At 51.9% G+C, this 15,671-nt stretch overlaps 1 protein-coding gene across 4 annotated transcripts in view; it reads right to left on the reverse strand.

The window, feature by feature from the left end:
- Positions 1 to 2,376: 2,376 nt before the first annotated feature.
- Positions 2,377 to 15,671, reverse strand: part of SYT17 (synaptotagmin 17) — a 69,755-nt gene continuing 56,460 nt past the window's right edge. For all 4 annotated transcript variants that reach the window (XM_079120893.1, XM_079120891.1, XM_079120894.1 and 1 more), the window contains exon 8: positions 2,377 to 3,644. In XM_079120893.1, coding sequence (XP_078977019.1) covers positions 3,448 to 3,644 — 197 coding nt within the window. In that variant the 3' untranslated portion in view covers positions 2,377 to 3,447. The remainder of the gene's footprint in view (positions 3,645 to 15,671) is intronic.

Raw genomic sequence — 15,671 nt, forward strand, 5'->3', positions numbered from 1 at the left:
TTGAGTGGCTGAGTATCTGTTTACCCACCTCCTGCCTGAGGAGGAGGAGGATGCCAATTAAAACTGGTGGGTGGTCCACACAGGGCACCTCGGGTCCCGTTTCCATAGAAACTCCATCCTCCGGTCCGCTTACAACACGTCCCTGGGTCTCCTGATCGGCTCTATTCCTGGAGATGTGGCCGGCTCTGACCTGTCCTACCACTGCTCGCTCTAGTCGGCCAGCAAATGCAGCCGGATGTGTGGCGGGTGACGAGGGCCATCAGCTACTGACTTAACCCTTGGCCTCCCCGTGAGTCAGAGCAGACGGTTCCTGGAGGTTGCTGTGGGGGGTGGTAAATGAGGCGGCACTTCCCACGGTGCCTAGTCCCCTTGTTATTGCTAGAGGGTAGCAGGTGCAGGGCTGCCAGTATCCCAGCGTCCCCGGGTCACTGGACGGCGCAGATCCCACGCACATACCTCCTTCTCTGCTGCGGCAGGAGCTTGCTCAGCCTGCAGACCACAGACCTGAGGTGCCCGACACTCACGCCTCCTCGGGGGTGACCCTCGGGCCCCGAGGAGCAGGGGTCAGTAGCGAGATCCTGCGTGGTCCTCGCGGTGCCCTCCCTGCCGGCCCAGTGTGGCTCAGTCCCTCTGCCCCCTGCCCCGTGCTGGCGGGACCAGCTGCTTTTCTCTTTCTGACCTTTTTCTTCTGCATAGGCTGCCTGGGTCACCTCCCTGGTGCACGATCTGCACTGGGGTCCTTTCCTAGGGTTGGCTTTTGAGGGACACTGACTAAGCAAGGACACGGCGGCTGGCTGGGAGGGGTCTGTGACGCGGGGAGGGAGTGGGGGGGCGCAGGATTTGAACCAGGGCTTCTTTTTGCACCAGAGCCTTGGGCTCATCGATGAGGACCCCATTTCTTGTCTCGAATGCCACTGTACTGGTCCTCTCTCGTTCCGTTTCTCTTTCACACCTTTGCCCCTGTTCGACCCCAGCGCGGAAGCCATCTCTCCCTTCCCCTCCGGAGGACTTAACTGAGGCCTTTGCTTCTGCCTCACTTCAGAGCAGGAGACTCCAGGGAAACCCAGGTCCCTTCCTGCAACACCCAGTGTGTCCAGGAGGGGGCGACACCGTCACAGGCCACGTGGCAATAAAAAGCCACGAGTCCTGGTCTGAACAAGCTGCGGTTTTGGAGCGAGGAGCGATGCTGGAGTCATGTGGGCACAGCGTCTGAGTTTCCTGTTCGTCAGCTTTGATGGGACATGGAGGGTGCCCCCAGACTTCCTGGAGTTCTGGTTTCAGAAGGCTGTGGTGGGGACTCGATGAGCTAGCAGCTGTCCTGGGTTCAGCACACAGCGTGGCTCGTGGACAGCTGCCAATAAGTGTGAGATGTTAGTGCAAGAGTTAGGTAGACACACAAGCCCTTGGCCCGTGGAGATCAGGAAGGAGCTGTCGTTTCATCTTGGAAATAATGGAGTGGCAATTTAACCTGGGCCTTAAGAACATGAGCTGTTGCTTTGCCTGCAGGAAGCCCTGGGCTTAATCTCCATGGCAACTAGGATGCTCATGACATGGGAAGAGTCTATCCAGAGATGGAGTGAGAAAACAGACCCCTTAGGACCTCATGTGATCTCCTAGATCCAGCTATGCCTGAAGCCAGAACTTCCTCTGTTGCTTCAACTATTTTGAATTAATTTTCTGTGGTTTGTCTTCTATTTTTATGGGTTCTTCTCCATCCTCAGATTAATACCCTTTAATGTTTCAGCTGTTCTTCTCCCAGGACCACACAGGAATGTTACCAACAAGGTACAGCATGCTTTGCTGTCTGATCCCACTGTGGTGGACTGTAACTCCCAAAGGAGGCTGCATTATATACCGCCCAGCCCACAAGATTTTCACAAAATGTTAAGTATCTCTCCTCCCCTAAATCTGAGCAGGGTTCATGACTGCTCTGACCAAGGGGACCTGACAGAAGAGATTCCATTGATTCTATGTGACTTCTGAGCAGAGAGAAGGGAGGTAGGAGACAGCTGCCACCTGGGTCTCTCTTGCTCTTGGGATGCGCGTCCTTGGAACCCTGTCACCATGCTGTAAGGAAGCCCAAGCTAGCTCACAGGGAGTGGCCACTTGGAGAGGCCCACGTGGTCAGGGACTAGGCTGTCATCAGCCACTAGACATGGCTGAGAACAGCCTGCAGAGGACTCCACGTCCCAGCCTCCAAAGCCCCGGGTATCATGGAGCAGAACTAAGCCATCCCAGCTGGGTCTGGTCTAAATTCCTGACTCGCATAAAGAACAGCCTTGCTTTGGGTTGCTGGGCTGGTCGGTCACGCAGCAGGGGTAGCCGGAATGCCCTCTCATCCTCTAAATCCCGCGTTCATGAAGAAAAAACCACCAATATGTGGCACAAATAAATAATCTTTAATTTCAATAAATAGCTCCCCATCACGCTAGACGGTACACTGTGGGAAAAGACACAGAAGCATCCAACGGGGAAAGAGAGCGACCTACTCTAATTCTACACTAATTCCTTAGCTCGTGGGACGCGACTTGGTTCACACGGACACAGAAAGCTCCTCAGGTATGGTTAAGATGGAGATGGTCACGGACAGGGCGTGTGGCCATTCTAATCCACAGAGGTCCACGGCGGCCTTCGTCGCCAGGATTCAGTCAAAAAATGTTGGCTTTTCCCTATCGACACATGTCACTGGCACCCAAGGTGGGGTCTTTGACAGATGGAGGACACGGGGCCGGGGCGAAGTCTGGCGGGGTCGGGGAGGTGGAGAGAAGGGCAGGTTCAGAGCAGAGGTCCTGGCCGGCACCTGCTCTCTGGGACGCAGAGGCACAGGGGTGCTCAGCAGCAGGGCACATGCATGGGGACAGACACGTACATGCCCACGGATGAGCTAACACAAGGACACATTCAGCTCAGCCAGGAGAGGTTTCTTAGGCTGCACTATTTCTGTGCGTGTGGCCACGTGGTTTCTTCAACTAGCCTAATCTCTATGTCACACTTACTAAGGAGGAGACGAAGGTACTCACACCTTTGGAGAACCCCAGGGGACAGCAGCCCGTCCAGAAGTTGACCAGGGGGTGCGTTTTGGGCTGGGGGCTCAGGCCTCCCACACGCCGGCCGAACTCTTGCTCAGTTTAGTCTCGGAGGCTGGCCCACTCGGGAGGCCCTCTGTCCCCTGAAGGGCATTGGGGGCGGGGGTGTCAACAGGAGCAGCCCTGCCCATAGTCCCACGGCAGAGCCCACTCAGCGCATGAGATGTGCACGGGGCTTCTGGAAAGTTCTCAGCCCTCCCTCGGCGAGGGCGGCCGTGTTGTGATCAATAGTCTGCTTCCTCTCGGTTCCGAGAGGTGGAGGTGGACGGGGTGTTACGCAGGGGTGGATGTGACAGGTAAGGGACACTTTTTTTTTTTTTTTTTTTTTTTAAGCCATCAAGAGCTGCCACCCCAGCGGCCCTCAGGTCACCTCCAGGGAGGCAGGGGACACGCGGTCACACTCTGCCCTCGACCTCAGGCTGTGCCACTGCTCCACGGCCGTGCGGTGGGTGTTGAGCAGCCGCCTCCAGTGGTTGGCCTCCGAGGGTCCCGAGGAGTACTGGCCGATGACGATCCTTCCGATGAAGTCGTTGCTGCTCTTCATGTTGTGGCCGAACACTAGGGAGCAGGGGGCGAGGGCAAGCGGGCGGGACAGGGGGCAGGACAAGACAGACCGTTAGGCGACACACTGCTCATCTGCAAACGGGCCTGCTGCTCTGGGGACGGCTCCCTTTCCTTCACGGAGAGAGCTCCCCGACCCCCGTGTCTCTTCCTGTGAGTCTCTCTGCAAGGCCGCCCTGGGTCTCCTGCTGTCCCTTACCATGCCAGCTCTGTCCCCACCTCCCAGTCTTCTGCTGCCTCCCCTTCAGCCAGGTGGCTGCAACATTGACACTATACACTGATGCCCCCTGCCTGGCCGCCCTGCCCAGAGCTCTGGGGAGCTGGCCATTGCTGCAGTCCAGTTGAGGGGGCACACCTGAGCTTCTCGGGGTGCGCTGTGGGCACGGGGGCTGGATAACCCTTTGTTGCAGAGGGCTGACTGGGCGCTACTAAGCAGATGCTAGGACCAGCCCCCGCCTCAACTGTGACAACCCAAAAATGTCTCCTGGAGGTGAGGCCAATCATCCCAGTGAGAACCACCAGGGTTAGGCTCTGGGGTGAAACTCAGCTCTGTCCTTTGATAGAGCCCTGCAACTCTGAGGCAAGCAAGGTAATCACTCTGAACCTCAGACTCTTCCTTGGTGCAAGAGGATTCTTAGTAGGACTTCATCGCACAGGTTGACATGAGGTTTCAATGAAATCATGGGCGGGAAGCTCCCAGCACGGGGCACCTAGCAAGCAGTGATAAGCGGTAATAGCAAGTGCTTAATATAAATTGCACTGTCATTTGGTGCTAAATTTCTATCTGCTCATCTTTTTATAGAAGAGAGCTCGTGTTGCCTCTGTTCCGGGAAAGAGGCAAGTGTGCTGGGAGAAGTCGCTGGGGCCACTTCTGCCACCCCTGTGAGGCTGTTCTCCTTGGAAGGCTTCTCTGAATTCCCAGCGCAAGCTTCCTTTATGTCTTTCAAGCCTAATGAGATTTGAGCTTGATTTATCTTCCCGGCCAAGTTCTGTCTAATTCTTTACATGCATGTGGGCAGCTCAAGCACACCGCTCGCTACTGGGGGAGCTCGCTGCGTCTCTTCCAAATGAAGGGCTGCAGAGGGGGAGATACCACAGATTCACCCAGCGGGAGCCGACAAAGGCAGCCTGGATCCCAGGAGGGAGGCCGATTATCAAATAAAACAGCTAAAATATGCAGCCCCAAACAGAGCTTCAACACTAACAAGCCCCACTGTGGGGCTCATGCCAAGCATTCCAAACGATCAAAACGGGGGGGGGGGGGGGAGGAAAAATAAGACCCCCCCCACCCGACATCTAATAACCAAGACCTAGTGAAGGAGGGTAAGTAAAACACAAGGCCAGCTCCCTCCAGGGGTCCGTGCATCAGCTCTTTGGGGGGAAATGGACCATGTATATTTTTTGTACATTCAGTAATGTGCCTGGTATGAACAGGCGGACCTCGTTTACATGAAAACCCTTACAAGAAAAGGGAAATGTCAGGAATGGAATCTTTGTTTAATTAAGGACTAAGCACTCTTTTTTTTTTTTTTTTTGTACAAGGGATTGAGCTCAGGGGCACTCGACCACTGAGCCACAACCCCAGCCCTATTTTCTATAACGAGACAGGGTCTCACTGAGTTGCTTAGCGCCTCGCTACTGCTGAGGCCAGCTTTGAACTCTCCATCCTCCTGCCTCAGCCTCCTGATTACAGGTGTGACCACCATGCCCAGTGGCTAAACACTCTGATGCATTTGAAAAATAATTTTTAAAAATAGCATTCAGGACTTCTTTGAACCATGCTTAGTGGGTGACACAAAGTTGGATTTCACCAAACAAGAATGAATTACCAGAGTCCCCTTCCCTGAAGGCTTCAGATCTAAAACAGGATACTATTATGAGACTGCTTTAGGCTCCATTCGATTTTCTTCTCCTCTGGCTCTCCCAAGCTTGAGAATAAAAACAACATACCTAGTAAATGGGCATGGGTTTTAAATCCCTGGGAAAGGGGCTTTAAGAAAGGAACTCTCAAGTACTCTCATGTGCTCTTGCTGGAAGAGCAAGTTGATTCAACTTTTGGGGTATCTGTTCAAAATAAAATCGTCCTAATTTAAGTCCCAGCACATTCACTTCTAGGACACTGTTATCCCGTAGAATTTTCTGCACAAATGCACATACAAGTCTATTTTACACAGCAGGGACTGGCAAAGCAGGGTCTCCGAGCTGGATCCGGTCCACCACCTGTTTTTGTAAATAAAGTTTTATTGGAACAGAGTCAAACTCATTTGCTCACATACTGTTTTTTTTATATGATGTTGCTTTTGTGCTACAGAGCAGGACTGTTGTCACTCTGTGCAGGCTGCTGTCACAGAATTGTATAAACTGGGTGGCTTACAAACAACAGAAAATTTATTTCTCCCCAGCGGCTCAGGAGGCTGAGGCAGGAGGATCATGAGTTCAAAGCCAGCCTCAGCAACTTAGCAAAGCCCTAAGCAACTCAGTGAGATTCTGTCTCAAAAGAAAAAATATAAAAAGGCTGAGGGGTGGGCTGGGGTTGCAGCTCAGTGGTAGAGCACTTGCCTGGCATGTGTGAGGCAGTGGGTTCGATTCTCAGCACCGCAAATGAATAAATTAATAAGCTGGGTGTGGTGGCGCTTGCCTGTAATTCCAGCAGCTCGGCTTGAGAGGCTGAGGCAGGAGGATCGAGAGTTTAAAGCCAGCCTCAGCAACAGCAAGGCGCTAAGCAACTCAGTGAAACCCTGTCCGTTTCTAAATAAAATACAAAATAGGACCAGGAATGTGGTTCAATGGTAAAGTGCCCTGGGTTCAATCCCTGGAACAAAAAAAAAGGAAGGATGAAAGAAAGAAAATTTATTTCTCATAGTTCCAGAGGCTGAGAAGATCAAGGAACTGGCGTATTTGGACTCTGGCGAGGGCCTTTTCCTCCTAGCTGGTGCCTTCTCACTGTGCCCTGATACGGTGTAAGGGACAAGCTAGCTCCCTGGGCTTCTTCTGTAGGGACACTGGTTCCCTTCGTAAGAGTGGAGCCTCACCACCTAATCACCTCGGGCCGGGCTCTGAATTCCATCACCCTGAGGATCAGAATCCAACGTGAATTGGACTCATGTCTGAATTTAGTGTGAATCCTTTTGCTATAATTAACTGTTGCTGTGCGTAGGATGGCTTTGCTGAGTTCTGCGGGTCCCTCTAGTGAAGCACTGATCCAGAAGGTGGCTTTGGGGACCTTGTGAACTGCAGATCCCTTGCTCATCAAATGTCCCTGACTGGTTTTCCCCCACCTTTCTTTTTGGGGGGGTGTCAGAGAGGGTACCAGGAATTGAACCCAGGGGCTCTTCTTAATCACTGAGCCACATCCCTAGCCCATTTATTTATTTTATTTTTTTAGTTTTTTCACATAAAAGGGTTTATTAAGCAAACAGACGAGTGTCTCCCTGCAGTGTAAGAGAGAAAATGAGAGGAAAAGAGAGACAGTGCACACAAGAGAGAGAGAGTGAAAAGCCAGGAGGAGAGAGCATGAACGCGAGGAGGAGAGAGCTCTATTTTTAAATTTAGAGATAGGGTCTCACTAAGTTGCTTAGGGCCTCACTAAGTTGCTGAGGCTGGCTTTGAACTTGTGATCCTCCTGCCTCAGCCTCCCGAGCCGCTGGGATTACAGGCATGCGCCACTGCGCCTGGTTCCCCCCCCACCCCCCTTTCTTATCTCATCTCCCCACTCCCTTAGTGCTGCCCCCTGTGGTCAAGTTATTATCTGAGAATACACTTTGCGAGGTGCCTACACCGATCGTGGGGAGCACTAATAATCTCATGTAATGAGACCATGGAAACCCACACTACCGTGAAAAATGAGACAGGAGAGTTTACAAAACTGTACAGGTAAACGCAACCTCTTTTGGTTAAAGGGGAGGTTTACATGTTAAGAAAACTGTATGGAAGACTGCCAGTTCACCAAGCAGTGGAGAGCAACTTTCTCTAGAGCGAAATTTCCAATTTCTGTATTACGTAAGTGTGTACCGTTCGAACTTCTTATAACCAGTACATATTTTGGAAAGAATACAAAGAAAAAAAAATAAGTGGCTCTTAGAGAATTCACATCTAAATCACCAGAAGGGAAGAAAATGAAAAGGAAGTCTAATAGCCTACGCTTCTTATCCCAATTTGCAAAGTAACTTGGCTGGTGAATCACTTGGCTCTAGGGAGGTGAGGTAGGCGCGCTAGAAGGGATGCAGCCCTTTTGAGGGGAGGTGGCCCTGCCCTGGCCATCTGAGTTGACTGACAGGCATCAGCCCTTGCAGACCACTTGGCAGAGTGAGGCCACTCTGAACATTTTTGCAAAAAAAGCAAAATTTAAAATGCAAATTTATAAACTGAAGCTGACTAAAGCTAATGACTTCTATAATAAAAGTCTCCTGGGAGAATACCAAGATTCGCCATCCCCGTAAACTCTCCGGAGTGAGTAGCTGGAGAGAACAGAGAATTAAGATTTGACATCTAGAACCCAAAACAGGGCTTAGAGACAATGGGAGGGATACCTGTCCCCTCCATTAATGGCTAAGAAACCAAGTCACATGGCTAATAGGTGACAAAACTCAGTGTTTGAAGTAACGAGCATGTGAAAGAAGCCAAGTCCTTATAACAAGGTCCCTAAATTTCTTCTCTTTAGAAACATTCCTAACTACAATTTTTGTTCTAAGTACCCCCGTATTTCCTCTCCTGACGGTTACCGGGGCCATATTGGAATGTAGACATGAATAAATCACTGGATAATGGATTAACTCCAAGTGCACCCTGGTCATTGGGAACCACCTTCCCAACAACCTGTACAACCCAGAGTATGGCAAAAAAAAAACCCCAAAAACCAGAAACAGATGCCACACAGCCAGCGTACATAATCCAGGGACGGGACTCCTCCAGCTTTCTCTAAGAACCTCTTTACCGTATTTTGCAGCAAAACGGTGGCAGATTTGAAACGAAAGCATTCTTAACTTGAATTATTGACAGATCTGTCTACTTCTGCGGTGCCAATCATCATAACGATTCGGGTCAGGGGAGCACGGTGGGTTGGGTAAAAGCATGAGAAGTGCCCACTGGGTCCCAAGGGCAGGCTCTGGAGGAGCTGGGGTGCAACACTGCTTTATTAAGCACCTACTATGTGTAAGCACATGCTGTGGATCAATGCATGAAATCTACACCACCTCCTCTAACGCAGGTTTCTGGCTCTCAGCACTATGGACGCTGTGGGTCAGTTCACTCTGTGCTGTGATAGGAGGTCCTGAACATGTTTAGTGGCATTTCTGGCCACTGGTCACCAAGTGCCAGTAACCCATGCCTGTACACACAGCCCTGCATCACAACAACCAAAAGTCTCTCCTGACATTGCCAATCCTGCTGGGAGCCACCTCCCCAAGGCGGCCGCTGTCACTGGCCCATTTTATGGCTGGGAAGACCGAGGTCCAGAGAGGTGAAGGCAGATCACCCACTGCTCCAGTCAGAAGTCCAGGTGCCCTGAATGAGCCAGGGGCAAACCGAGGCTTTCGCACGTTGGTTTGTTCTTCTCCGTGGGAGCTAAACTCTTCTGGCTGCTAATCTGGTTTGCCAAGGCAGACGGTTCTGGAAGGGAAACTGGATGACTTTGAATGTGGGTGTGATAAACACGGCAAATTAAAAGAAAAAAAAGCCATCTCAACGATCCCGGTTCCACCAACGGGAGCAGACGCGACAGCTCTTCCTCCTGCAAGCTGGGTTCACAAGGTAATGGTGGGCGCTCCTCTGGGCCCCCGGCTCTGGCTGCCTCCTTGTGCAACTTTGAGGCTGACAGCATGGGGAGGGGCACCTGCAGATCGTGGCCGGAACCCCAACGCCTGGACGCTGCCCCCTGTGGTCCAGCTCCTGGCGCTGGATGGGTAAACCGCTCTGGACGGCCTCCCTGTCCTTCCTAACTCGTTCCTGTGGAAGGTCCCGCTCTTCCCAGGGTGTGCGAGCCGGTTCCTGGAGGAGACCCACAGAGGCCTCGCCGCTTCCCCCAACCCTGCTCCTTCCCGCAGGGCCTCTCGGGCGCACCCCCAGCACGGTGGCCCCATTCCCTTTGTAACTTCCACAAAACCCCCTCAAACCACAGCTCCCCCTCTTTCTCTTCTTTCTGGAAGGTAAAAGCCGTTTCAGGTTTTTCTTCCTAACAAGGTAGACCTTCGCCCTTCCCTGGGCCTCAGTTTCCCGACTCATACAACCAGTGGGCAGATGGAGGTTTTGCGTCCCAACATTCAGTTAGGATTTTTTTCCTAAGAAGTTCCATCCATGACTTAGGGTGATGTTTTTCGAGCATTTACAGCAGCTGCTCAGACAGAACTTTTTCCTCCATGTTTTGCCTTCCGGCAGTCATAATGACAATTTAGATAATCATATCATGATAATTAAAAATCAACCATACCAAATCCCGAGCTCTTTGTTCGAGGCCCTGAGCAAAGCACTTTATGTACATTTATGAAATTTAATCCACACTGCGACCTGATCAGGGGAGGTACGGTTTGTGTTGCCATTTTGCAGATGGGACATTTGAGGCTCAGAGGTGAAGAGTGTCCAAAGTCACCCAGCCACCACGTGGTGCTGTAGGAAGGGAAACTCCAAGCATCGTTTCTCTTTCTCATCTCAGAAAGGAAATCTCGCCCATTCCCCGCTTCCCTTGACCCTCCCATGTGACAAGGGCAAGATCAGAAGAAAAGATCTACAGAGAGAAAACACAATTGATGATGGGGCTACATCCGGTAGGACCCTTCCCGGGGACTGAAAATATCAGAGGTTAACACAAGCGCTCGATTCCCGCCAGCCCAGACATCACGGCCCGGCCCAGCCTGCCCCACGTGCTCAGAAGGCTCACATCCCCACGGCCGGGCAAACCCACCGCACACGAAGCCCGCGTCATAAGAAAACGCTGAACACCTCATGTCACCTGCTGACTATGTCATGCAACTGCACTTGACAGAATGTCCGCGAGTTCCCTTTCACATCATCGTAAACTCCCAGGATGGATAAGTCGCGCCACTGTAAATCGGGGGCCTTCTGCAGTGTGGGTGAGTGAGTGTGTGCGTGCGTGCATGTGTGTTGGAAAAGGAGTCAGGTCCCAGCCCAGCATGCGAGGCGAGAGGTGCCAGCGGTCAGAAGGGCCCTGGAAAACCCGATGACGATTCCAAACAAAGACCCACCCTGGGGACCTTCACCCCATCTCTCTAGGGACCCAGCACAGGCACATCTGCCGCCAGCGTCTGAATGGGTGGCTGCTTCTTTGGTGGAGCAACACAGAGAGAGAGAAACTGTCAACTGTCCCCAGGAATGGTGACAGCTTCTCACAGTCACAGGTGCTTCCCGTGTGCCAGCCTGGCTCTGGGGCCTGGCAGTGAAACTGACCCACACGGCAGTCCGAGGAGGTGAGTGCTATTATTCTCTCCACTTCCCTGTGCCCGGGGAGCCCACACTGGCACGGTGGCCTACCTTCCCCGGGATGGACGTGAAGAGCGCCGAGCAGGCCCTGGGAACGGGCGTGGGCTGTTGGGTGGGGAAGTTCTGGGAGCTCTGCACTCCCAGGTGAGCGGGAGACAAAGAGGAGGCTCCCCGCTACCTTGGACTCCTCGCCTTTGGACCCTCATTCCATTTAAAGCACAAGGCCCAAAGCTGAAGCCCCGTCTCCCCAGCCCTGCAGGCAATGCTTCCTTGGGGTGACATGCTGAATTCTTTCAACAGTTAGGACCAATTCTGCCCTCCTGATCCATCTGGCACTGTCTGGAAGGTAAATAGTCACTGCCATGATTTCACTGGAGAGGGGGGTATTAGTGGTGTTTAGTAGGTACAGTCAAGGGTGCTGCTCAAAGATCTACCATGTATAGGACGGTCCCCCCGACTAAAGAATTATCCAGCCCAAATGTCAACAGGTGCCTGGTGGCAAACCTCTGCCTTAAGAGAAAAGCACGAATGACATCCATTACCGTCAAATCCCGCCTCCCATCACTCACCAAAGGGAAGCCATTCATATTCCAGAAGCCAGAGCAAAGTCCCTTCAACTGTTAGAGGCGGCTTGGGAGCTCAGCAGAGAAGAGACTTCAGGACAAACCAGGGGAAAGCAGATCAGGGCGTGGAGGAAGGGCCCCTGAGAAACAGCTGGGGAATCACTAGGAACCTGGATGTGACTTCAGAATTGCAATGAGCTCTTCCACCTTCTTTAAGAGACAGAAGTCAAGATGAAAAGTTCTTTTAAATTCCTTTGGGGCTGCTGGATTACTTCTTTACGCCTCTCGGTGGAGACTGAGCCACGGGAGTGTATCAGGGTGACATATGGCTGAAGAATTGCTTTCTGATCTGGGTGTGAATCACACCATCGTGGGGGAAGTATTTAAAGGTGTGACTATAAAGCAATGTGCTTGTTTTTACATGAACAACCACAATTTAAACATCCGAATGGGGACCGTCTTTGCACATTTGTTTCAGATTTGCTGGCTCGGCGCTGGGGGACATGTTCCCTGCAAACTCTCTCCAGAACTGGTTACAAGATGCCTGTTGAAGCTCTGAGGGGAGAATGAATCATCTCTCCTCTGCCTGGCTTTACTCCCTGCCCCTACCGAAGATCCTGTGGATGGGCTTAAGAATGGGGGACTTGTGCCAGGTGTTTTAAAAATGCTCCCCAGGTGACTCTCAGGTGCAGTCAAGTTAGACGCAGAGAGGGGATGTCAGCTGAATTGGTGGCTTAGCTGGTTTGTAGAAAGAACAGTGACTCCGCTATTTGCTTTTGTTGGATTAAACTTCTCTGATCACACTACGCAGGTCTTGTCCTTGTAGGGTGGAGCCCTAACAGTGGCAGAAAATGCTGCCTGTGATGAACGGGGGACTGTTAACACTACCCAGCAGGGGACCAGGGACCTCCAAGTATGCGCTCACCCTATTCCCAATCAGATAAAGCAATTCTGCTATAGGTGCTACTTTAGGCCAGTGTGGGCACACTTTGTCCATAAAGGGACAGTCAGTCAGTATTTTGGGCTCTGAGGAGCATTAAGGTCTCTGCTGCAAGTTCTCAAATTTGCTGTGTAGCAGAAAGCAGCCGTAGATAGTATGTCTATGAACAGGTTTGGCTGTGTTTCAATAAAACTTTATTTACAAACAGGGAGTGGGCCAGATTTGGCCCATAGGCTGTAGCTTGGTATAGGAGCAGCAGTACCCACCCAGGAACCTGTTAGAATGCAAACTCTCAGGCCCACCTAGACCTGCTCAATCAGATACTGGGGGGAGGGATTCGGTAATCTGTTTCAGCAAGCTTCCGGCATTGACTGGCATCTCAAGCACACTCTCTAATCACTGGGGAGCTTTAGAAACTTTTGTGATGAAGGAAGGGATCTCCAAGGTCAACTGCCACAGACTCTGGAGGTGGTACTCAGGCATCGATATTTTTAAGAAGTCCCCCGGGGGGCCCTAACACACAGCCAGATTTCAGATCTCCTGGTAAGGACCCTCATGCAAACATTAAGAACCCCCTTAAAATTACCCAAAGAGAGCAGCCTTATTTCTTTAGAGTGATGCCTTGTTTCTGATTTTTTTTTTTTTTTTTAAAGTCATTGCTGAGCTCCATCTATGGAATTGCTTAGTTTTCTAAGACCCAAACTGTTACAAACTACACGTCACTCAGTCCCAAGGATGAAAAATTCTGCCGGAGTTACTTATAGTTTTTTTTTTTTTTTTTTTTTTTTTTAATGTGGGGCAGGCTCTGGGGGTAGTTTCGAAAGAAACTAGTTCTGAATAACAGAACAGGAGCAATACTCTAGGCCCTGTGCCCTGCGTGTGCAAGATCTTGTCTGACCCTCAAGCAACCTGGAGGGTTTGAGTGTTCTCCCATTTTTCAGATAAGGAGACTGAGGGTCAGGGTGTAAGTGCAATGAGCAGAACTGCCCAAAAGTAACCCCTGAAGCTCAGGAAGGACTGCTGGGCCACGGTCTGTCTAGTCCCCGGGTGGCAGGGGGGGCTTCCTCCTCTGGGGGAAAAAGGTGAGCATAATCTCCTGGGCCCATGGCTTCTGGCCTCCTTGCTAGAAAGAGTCCTCCAAACCCAGGCTGCCAGCACTACACCATCTGGGGGTGTCCCACCAACAGGGCTGCCTGCCTATAAAGCGGTGGTAGAATGGACACAAAGTCCTGGCACTGGAACTTGGGTGCACAGTGTCTGGCTGGGGTGCAGCCCCAGGGGGACGGGAGATGAAGCCAAGCCTCTGCCTTTTTTGTAACTGTCCCCCATTCCCAAGCAGAGTCCACGCTTTGCCCTGTAATGTGGTTACCGCCACCTTTATCCAGGATCCTAGTGCAAGACAAGGTGTCCAATCCTAGAGAGAGCGGGAGGCGGGGCTGGGACCCAGCCAGTGGCCTGGTGGTAAGGCTGGGGTCTGCACGTGGGACCCGATGACCTCACGCACTGAGTCCCTACTCCCAAGCTGGCTGCTAGGCGCACGTAGCATCCCGGGTGACTCCTTGAAAGAAACCATGCTTATATCCACGGGCACATTTGAGTGTGTTTAAAAATCGCCCTACTTTTAAGATGGATTCAGACCTCTTTTTCAGCGTGTTCTGTGTGTGTTTTGTTGGAATGAACACCCTCAGGATAGTCACAAGCTGAAATGACACCCCGAGAGTGGGAAACTCACCACGGTGGGGGTGAGTTTCACAAAGGTGTGGAGGGAAAGAAGAGGCATGGCTCCATTTATAGAGGGATTGAAGAGACGTACCCTGGTGTCAGGTGAGAAATCTCAGGACGGTTATCCCAGGGAAGGGGTGGGAATGGAAGCGGGATATGAGGGAATTTCCGGGAATGTTCTGCTCTTAATCTGGTGCATGGGTGTGCTTTTTCTGGGAAAACTGATGCATGTTCAAGACACGAAAGAGTAAAAATTGTGTCAGGATTTTTTGTGGTTTTCAAATTGCAAATTTTGAAAACTGAAAAGTCTATCTGCCCTGACACAGCTGTGGATGCTGGGATTTTAGCTCACGGACCATGTGGGCACACTGGCAAAGAACTAGGCACAAGGAGGTTCCATCTAACAGTGTTTCTATCACACACACACCAGAGTCAACTCACTAATTAGCAACAGGACAGATGACATAAATTACTCCTCAACTCATCGACTTAGTGGACGCTGATGGAGTATGTATGAAATATATCTTTTATGATAACATCAAAGAATTGTCAGTACTTCTGCCCACGTGGCCCCTTCATGTCATTACACGCGTGTGACAAGCACCCATAAACCACAAGGTGGGGGAGGGCAGAGGCCTGATTTTTAAAATCTCCGTTCACCTTCCCAAGAGGCCTCTGCCCACTCTCTCCCCCTGGGCTGGGCTGCATCCCCCTGCCCCGGCCTCGTCAGCAGGTGGATGGAGCTGGTCTGCAGAGCACGCAGCTTCATGGGAGGAGACAGGGAAGCCATCTGAAAAATCTGCCTGGATGGGCACTCAGCACACTCTAATACCCTGAAGGTGTCACGCTCAGGCTGCTGAAGAGAAACCACTGGGAATGTGGAGAGGGGACAATGCCAGGCAGAGAGTAAATGAGCCCCAAACAGGTGCAGGACAGGCGCTGGCTGGCTCTGTGCCCAACCTGACCTACCCTTCTCAGCTCCCCCAGGGACGTCATGTCCCCAAACTGCAGGAGACTATAGAATCTTGGGGTGTCTCAGCCTCAGCGCCGAGGACCTTTGTGCTGGGGCTGTTGTGTACCGCGAGACGTTCAGCAGCATCCCCGGCCTCGACCCACTAGATCCCAGGAGGATCCCAAGTGGACAGCTGAAGAAGCAGCCAGGCTTTGCCAGGGGCCCCTGGGTTGCCATATTACTCCCAGTCGAGACCCTCTGGCCTAACTTCATAGTCAGCAGGTGCCTGGGGCTCGCCAGGAAAGGCGTTCCAGGCTGCTGGCAGCCTGGAGTTTGGTAGGAGGCGTCCCCTCGGTGTTGACTGTGGTGATGAATGCAGAGGCAAGAGGTGCACAGGGAGGCAGCAGGGCGCGCTC

The sequence above is a fragment of the Sciurus vulgaris genome (assembly GCF_902686455.1).
Source record: "Sciurus vulgaris genome assembly, chromosome: 18".
Taxonomy (NCBI): Eukaryota; Metazoa; Chordata; class Mammalia; order Rodentia; family Sciuridae; genus Sciurus; species Sciurus vulgaris.